Below are 8408 nucleotides of genomic sequence, written 5' to 3'. Positions count from 1 at the left end.
AGGCGACTGAGTATGGCTGTGTATTGCTAGTTGCAGAGTCAGGCACAAAAGCATTCCACTAACTTCTGTTGAATGACTCCCTTGCTGGCCCTGAACACTGAAGAAACGCACAGCAAGGTTGATGGTATAGCTACCAAGGTAGCAATTCCACAGAGATTAAAAAGACTCAAATCTTGGCGATGGGGACAAACCACCAGAGTCAAGATCTCCAATCTGACTGTGACCTATGTGCCAGTGTCGAGGAGTTTTTGTTCACTTTAGAATGGATTTCCTCCACATACAAATCTATAAAAATGCAAAATAACACTTTCAGTCACTGGTCACATGCACCTGCAATGAATACTAATTATTTTATAAACTGGAAGGCTTATGAGCAGCAGTGCTTTTCAGCATATTTATCTGGGCTTTAAAGCTGATGCATTGCACATGTAGATTGTGCGTTATTAGGGAGGAATAACCTTGGCCATCATCTAGGAGATTCGGTAACAGCAGGAAAAATCTTGCGTGAAATCAGTTCATTGTAAAAGAGTTTTACAAAGTTACAGGATTTTGGCTGATCTGCATTTTACAGTATTTTTTCCAGAAAGACAGAGCCGTCATCCTCATTAAGTATTGGATAAAGATGGGTGTAAAAATAATTTTATTTTCTTTCTCCCAGGTATACTTTTCACCTGCTCATTTGTGGACTGGGAGGGGGCCCATACAGTGTTTGTGCATCTTCTGTTTTAGTAAAGGTCCATTTAAAACTGAAGGTTTATTGGCCAACTTACATTTTTGTGCTAAGTAGATTATCTATTCATTATTATTATTGAACAGAATTTATATAGCACCAACATATTATGCAGCGCTGTACATTAAATAGAGGTGACAGATACAGAGCGTGACACAGGAGAGGACCCTGCCCCAGTTCAAGAGGTGATCTTTTGCTAATGTACTGTATGATCAATGACACACTGAGGTTGGGGAAGAATGCTAAAAATGGGTACACGGAGGACACAGAAAAGTTCAGCAAATACCAATGTAGAAAACATGGCCAGGATAATTGTGAGTATCAGACAATGTGTTTCACTTGCTTCTAAATATGGTTGAGTTCACAGTAAGATAAACATGGCAAAGGCTCATTACTTAATAATGCACTAAAAATGCCAAACATGAACACCCTGTTATAACTTTACAGCAAGGGCTGCTTAGTTTTTTTTTTTTTTTTTTTACTATTGACAACAGGACTACCTACAAAGATACACTAACAAGAGAAAAGCCAGGGAGCCCAGGAAAAAAAAACACAAAGATTCCATAGAGATTCAGAACATAAATAGATTCTCTTCTATTGTCAAAATGGATTCCAAATTGGACATCTCATAGGTATCCTAAAGTCATTTTTCTTTTAAAATTCAAATAATAAAGATTACTATTATAGGCTACTATCACTGTCATACAGTTATCAGTGGCGCTGTAGATGGCGATTGGGCCCCTATTGATAGGTTTGTACCAATAAATATGGCAGAAAATCTGATCCAAAAATCGATCAGAACACTGTCACCCTACCTTTGTAATGCTTAATAAGGTGCAAAGTTATGTAAGTAGCTGGCAAATGGCCACCCCGACATTCCCCCACCCATAAAAATGTTTCTAACAGATTTGAGAAATTCAATAGTTTTTAATCTATCAATTGTTCCAAACAAGTTGGGTTGGATATGTAGAGACTTTACCAGTAATCAAATGAATGGAACTTGTCAAGGGACAAAGAAAAAAATATTTAAAACCCCAAAAAAAACACAAAACAATTTCAATTTATTATCAAAATTTACCGACTGCAAACCGTGCATGCGTGGGGAGCCGTGTGTCCCCCAAAGAGGAAGAAACGTTCCCCCATACTGACGTCATGATGCCAGAACTCACCCACTCTCCCATCGCAAGTCAGCCTGTGAAGGGGGAATGGGTGGGCTGTGTCCAGAGACAAAACCCGCCAACTTCCCTGAGCCTGTGATCTGTACGGGGGACATGATTCGCAGCTCTGGCCGGTGCATTACCCCCAAGCGGGGTGCTTCTCCTGAGCCCACTCGGGGGTGCACAGGCCAGAGCCACAGACCACCGATGGGCGACCGCTGCACTAAGGTATCACTTGGGAGTCAAGGCTTACTGAAGGTTTAATATATGATCTTAATTTGGTTTCTACTTTTCTCTATATTGAGGTTACAGAAGAACAATGGTCACTACCCACTGCAAGTTAAAAGAAGAAACAACTGGTTGGTAGTGTGCTTCTCAACCAGGGTTCCTTAAGCAGTGAGCAGTTTGTACCTCAGGTCACTTTATGAGACCAATGACCTTTTTGGCTTTTTGTAAGGGAGACATTCTTCCCACTGCCCACCATACTAATGTAGTGTGATCTGTGGGTGTAGTAATTTAAGCCGGAGATACCCAATGACCAGAAAATAATGTCAAGGGTCCCCCATGTTAAAAACATTGAGATTCATAATTTATTGACCAGCACCATAAAAATGTCATAATGCACACAATGCAGAAATAGCCAGATCCATCGAGCTGGTAATGATTAGAGGCAAGTAAATGTCTTCCTAAGAGGCTTTATTTTTTTTTTTTTAAGCCTGAAGAGCAATTAGAACTTTGAGTAGCCTGGTGCCCACTAATGAGCCATTACCTGATTGGTTGTGATGGGCACCGTTTAATACCGGAGCCCTCCACTTGCCTCTAACCATATGCTAATGAGGACAAGAATCAGGTCTACAGGACAGCAGGGAATAAAAGCCAAGGGAACACATGGCAGCCTGAAAGTGACACCATGCTGACTCCTTCAATCTTTAATCCACAGAATACGAAGGGCAGGGAAGGTCTGCAGCTCTCCTAATATAGAAGGCAGCAATAGTATCTAGTTCATGTTCAGATACAGCTATATGTCTAGTGCAATCATGAAACCAGAGCTAGAAGCTGCAGCTACTAAACCAGCCAAAACTACTCCTAAGCAAATAAACCATAGTGTACTAAGCAAGATAAAAAAAAGTTTCCAACGCAGATAAGTTCAGACTACACAAGGTTAAAATACCCTTAAGAGCTAAGGAACATGGGTAAAAGGGGAGTCTGCACATGTGCTTCTCCCAATTATTAGCAGGTGTTCCAACATGCTTCAAATGAATCTACAGAAAACTCCAACTGCAATAAGCACACAATGTTGGTCTGCACCACAGCTCATCTCAGCAGACACAAGGTACCGAGAAGGTAACTGCTGATGTACATAGACCCGGGCAGCACAAACTATACTCTCCGTGCATCACCAGAATAAATGTCAGCTGCTATGCAAGTGCCGAACGTTAGTAAGAACCGGTATCAATGCACACCACTCATCCAAGTCTGGTCTTTGTACAGCAACAACTGGACAATTATAAGGTATGGCCTGCCTATCCCTGCTCAATCAATTCAACATTGTGACAATGAGCTGGTAAAATGGATTTCAAGGGTATAGGGATGTTTATCAAGCCCTTCATTATTATAATATTTTAGACAATTTTACGTTACCATGGAAAATCATTATTGGGCAGAGCGATGGCTCAGAGGTTGGGCCTTTGCAGTGCTGGGGCCCAGGTTCGAATCTGGGCCAGAACTATGTATACATGCAGGTTCTTCCCGTGTTTGCAGGAGTTTTTTCTCAGTACTCCGGTTTGCTTTCACAATCCAAATCATGCAGTTAGATTAATTGGTTTCCCTCAAAAGTTGACCTCAGACTGTTATTGATATACGGCTATGGTAAGAATATTCGATTGTGAGCTCCTTTGAGGGACAGCTAGTGACATGATTAAGTACTTTGCACAGCACTGCATAATATGTTGGTGCTAAATACATACTGTATTATTATCCAGAAGAATGAAAATTAGCCCATTTTGTCAGAAATCTCTAGACTACACCAAGATTATGGACAACTATAGCCAAGAGATTTTTTTTACTGGAGTCTGAATAGGTGACTGGGTCCACTATGGTTAAAAAGTTTTAGGCTTCTGTATTTATAAATCATTCATGGAGCAATGATGGTAATCTTCAAACCATCCTCCATATTTGAAAGGTTCAATCCACCACATTGTAATTACATATATTTTAAAGTTTTTTGTTGTATTTATATTTGAAATATTTATTACCCAAACACCATAAGTGGGTTTTTTAGTGAATAATGGAGTTGTAATTTGGATGCACCCAAAAATGCCCAATTTATTTAGGAATAGTACAATAAAAATTTTGGTGCGACTCAGGGCCTTTGTCTTCGTACATTCATTCACTTTTTTTTTTTACATTCCCAAAGTTTTGCATTCCCAGACAAGTCTAAGGAAATAAAGAAACCATTTAAAGCAGGTCGAGGACAGGTCAGTCAATGTAAGGTCTGAAGAACCGGTCAATGAATTCTGAGTGATCTCAGAAGCTTCAGAAAACGATGCCAGCGACATAACCGAAAGCCAATCAACACAGACTGCCTTCCTTTACCTAAATAAAACCAATACCATCACCAAGTCATTCACAAGCAACTACGTTCATTAAATCCAAGTGCCATTCTAAGTACCCCATGGCTGGCACACGTTACATATTTTACAGGGCTGCCAACACATAACAATGGGGACACCGCTGTAGAACCAAAGTCATGCACAATATTTAACCATCACCTAGCTCTGTAATCCACATTATGACATATGCTACATTGGAGATATTTATATCAGTATTCTTTAATTGATAGAAATTCATATCTGCAGATTAGTACGTTTAATTCAGTTAGTAAGTTTAATTCAGCCTACAAATATTAGGTACTTACCACTTGGACAAACCAGCAAAATAAAAAAAAAAACACAAAAAATCTTATACTTGATGTGAGATATCTCAGCCGGTTATGGTCTTTATATGGCTGTTTGATTTTAAACAAGCATGCAGCCAGTAAAATAAACTCCCAGTTGGCATTTAATTATCTGTAGGTCTCTGACACATTAAGAAGTACGTAAAAGCTGTTCCTATATTGGTAACGCAGTACAAGCATATCCTAGGACAAAAATCAGGGACGTTATTTGGACATCTGGGACAAATATTTATAAAACAATAATGTTTTCTAAACATAAAATATTAAGTTTTGCAATTAAGTCAGAAGCTGAACTTCCATCCAATAAACCAGACACAGGAAACGTCAATTACCCTCATATCATTTTTCCTTACAATTACAATGCAATAAACTACTTTTCAATGAGAATACAAGAAAAGGACCGTGTTTAAATTATGATGAAAGAAAAGAAAAGTTCCAAAACAGCTGCAGCTGCCATCACTTGGTAAGCAAGGATGAAAAAAGTGGCATCTGCTAGCACTAAAAATAGCAGCCTGTATCTATGCCTTACATGTAAAGCTCACACAGGGAACACCAAGTCCACATTGTAGCAAAGTCACAATACTCATTATCACAAAGCAGGGTTTTTCTTTTTCCTAAAGTAACAAACTCACAAGTCTTCTACAAGCATTCATGCTAAAGACAAAGTAGCTAAAAGTAAAACAAAGGTCTTCAATGAGAGGCAATGGTTTCCAGCTTCTCACCATGCAGCACAGCAATGACTAGAAGTAGTTTTTTAGAGCTTATTTTGTAGTTAGGAGGATGCACTGACCAGCTTTGGAGTCCATCTTGATCCTTGCCGCATGCAGAGAGACCTTCCACAGCTGACTAACTGGAGCTCCTTTTACTTCCTGCAGGAGCGTTCAGGAGGTCAGAAAGAACACGTAACTGCCTGCTGTGTGACTCAGCCATGGCAGAACACACCCCTCATACCCCCCTCATACCCCACAATACCAAGCTGCTGAGCCACAGAATTCACTCCATGGGAAAGCTGCAATCATTGCACAAGCAGGGCACATGGTGGGGGGAGGGAACAGCACTAAATTTTGCCAGAAGCAACTTTTTTTTTTTTCTTGTCCAAAGCTTCTCTTTATCGGATACAGTCAGCTTTATTGTCTCTAAAGAGTGGGCAATAGAGGCAGCTGGAAAGAGATCACATAACATTGAAGCAGCTATTATTTTGGGACAGTCATACTGACCAGGACATGGTCTACCCATTTGGCTTTATTTACCTAGAAAACTTTAGGAAAAAGGCAGAGATATTATTCTGACAACAAACTGGCCGTCTTATGCTTATTACATGGTCACCACTAAAACCTACACTAACAAAAAAATTAGTAATTTGTCCCACATTTTCTTTCTTGGCTAGAGTCCTGCACATATCTTCAAGAACCATGCCTGTGGGAAAAAAGGTGTTGGCATCTGCCAGCGTCCATCTTTCAGTCCTAACTGTCCTTTCTATTTACAAAAAGGGGAATGGGTTGCCTTACCCTTTGCAGATGTGCAAGCAAACAAGAATACCTAAAGGGGTTTGTAAAATACCCCACATATGGCCAATGTCTAATACCAACATCCCTAGAGAGCATGGTGGCTCAGATGTTAGCACTCTTGCCTTTGCAGCGCTGGGTCCCAGGTTCTTATCTCGGCCAGGACATTGTCTGCATGGAGTCTGCACGTTCTACCTATGTTTGCGTCGGTTTCCTACCGGTACTCCGGTTTCTTCCCACATTCCAAAACCATGCAGTTAGGTTAATTGGCTTCCCCCCAAAAAACTGACCTTAGACTTTAATAAAGACTTATGACTATGGTAGGGACATTAAATTGTGAGCCCCTTTGAGGTACAAATAGTGACATAACTATGGACTTTGTACAGCGCTGTGTAATATGTCAGTGGTTTAAAAACACTGTGTAATACTAATATTAATAAATAATAGAGAGGACGGTCACGGGTGTGTGCATACAATACACACGATCTGTTATGTTGTCTCAGCTCATCATACTACTGCAATACCATTCACCTACTACCGTTTCCCCCAAAATAAGACCTACCCTGAAAATAACCCCTAGCATGATTTTTCCTTATATATGAGGATGTTCAAAATATAAGCTCTACCAGGAAAATAAGCTACTATACGTATAAATACATGGACAAGAGGTGCTCATTTAGGAAAGCACTATTGCTAGACATGGGAAATTGGGGCCAATGGTTTTAAAGGAAATAAAGTCACAAAAAATTAAAGATGGAATTCAGGGTTTGGGGAGTAATGATGATGTTTCAGAATGTGATGACATGACTATTTGAATAAATGTTGATTTTTTTTTTTGTTCATGAAAAAATAAGACATCCCTTGAAAATAAGCCCTGGTGCATTTTTTTTGACGCAAAAATTAATATGACATTCCTATTTTCGGGGAAAAAAGGTACAGTATTTCCCCCAGAATTTTTTTTAAGCTGGGTGGAAAGAGATTGTAGCCTCCGTATTGTGACCCAACATTTCAGTAACCACCCCAGCTAAAAGAGGCCAGGAAGAACACTGCTCCTATAACTCCTTCCTCCCCTCATCTACCCCCAATACTTTACCCATCCACATTTCACTCTATGCCAACATCTCCATCATATTCCCCTCAGTAAACCTGAACTTTTTGTTCTCTCCCCCTCTGCACTAGAAATATTCTCAAAGCTTTCAAACACTGAAATGCCCTGATGTTTGAAGCTCTTTCCATGATCCTTTTTGTTTCCTTTCATATGCATCCAAACTATTTGAGAAGTGTCAGATGAAGAGGCAAAATTCCATCAACAATAGCTTCCCCAGGCAACCTACTGCTTTTAGCCTAAGGGGAAGGCAAGGTAAAGTTATCTCTGCAGGAAACAATAGGAGCTTTAATGTCTAACCTTTCAACTTGATGTGGGAAGGTCAGGAGAGCACCTTCCATTATCTTTGGGGCTTTTAAATCTTTTCAAAGATTAAACATATTTCCTGTAGTATAAAAATAAAAGGTACTCTCTTTAGAGTACATAAGAGATACAACTTACCTGCTCAGCTTTGTTTTTACACCCAGGCATTGGTGTGACATCTCTACTACTAGTAATAGGATATTATAGGAAAACACATCTTATTGATGCAAAAGAGCCTTTCAAACACAGAAATAGGCAATGACACATAGGAAGTACCAAACACCATAACAAGAGGCATCTCAAAAACACCAATCAGTCAGATTCACATCTACCCTGGCCTGCCCATGGTAACTGCCCATGAATGTTGGAAGTGATGACACAGCGGATTGGAGAATTTAGTCAAGCCAATGTTTTACAAACCTAATGATGTAACACCAGGGGTCACTTCTAAAGCTACGTACACACGTCAGATTTTTATCGCCCGATAATCGGCATCGGCCAATTAAAATCTTCCGTGTGTACAGTCGGTGTCGTCCATCGTCCGGACAACCGACCTGCCGGATCCACGGACGATGGATGACAGCCGATCGTAATGAAAGTGAAGGGGAGAGCGCGCAGCAGGGTGCCGCTCCGTCGCTCTCCCCCTCCCCTC

General features: G+C 40.2%; 1 protein-coding gene across 5 annotated transcripts in view; it reads right to left on the bottom strand.

The window, feature by feature from the left end:
* RTN4 (reticulon 4) overlaps positions 1 to 8408 on the bottom strand; it is a 49181-nt gene that overhangs the window by 16548 nt on the left and 24225 nt on the right. The window contains exon 1 of one of the 5 annotated variants that reach the window (XM_072409680.1): positions 5634 to 5786. The exons of the other annotated variants lie outside the window; for them this stretch is intronic. Coding sequence (XP_072265781.1) covers positions 5634 to 5649 — 16 coding nt within the window. The 5' untranslated portion in view covers positions 5650 to 5786. Of the gene's footprint in view, positions 1 to 5633; positions 5787 to 8408 lie in introns of those variants that run through there. 5 annotated transcript variants of the gene reach the window in all.

Source organism: Pyxicephalus adspersus, chromosome 4 (genome assembly GCF_032062135.1).
Source record: "Pyxicephalus adspersus chromosome 4, UCB_Pads_2.0, whole genome shotgun sequence".
In the NCBI taxonomy this organism is placed as follows: Eukaryota; Metazoa; Chordata; class Amphibia; order Anura; family Pyxicephalidae; genus Pyxicephalus; species Pyxicephalus adspersus.
Note: the sequence above shows the minus strand (reverse complement) of the source record. Positions and strands in the feature narration are given on the sequence as shown.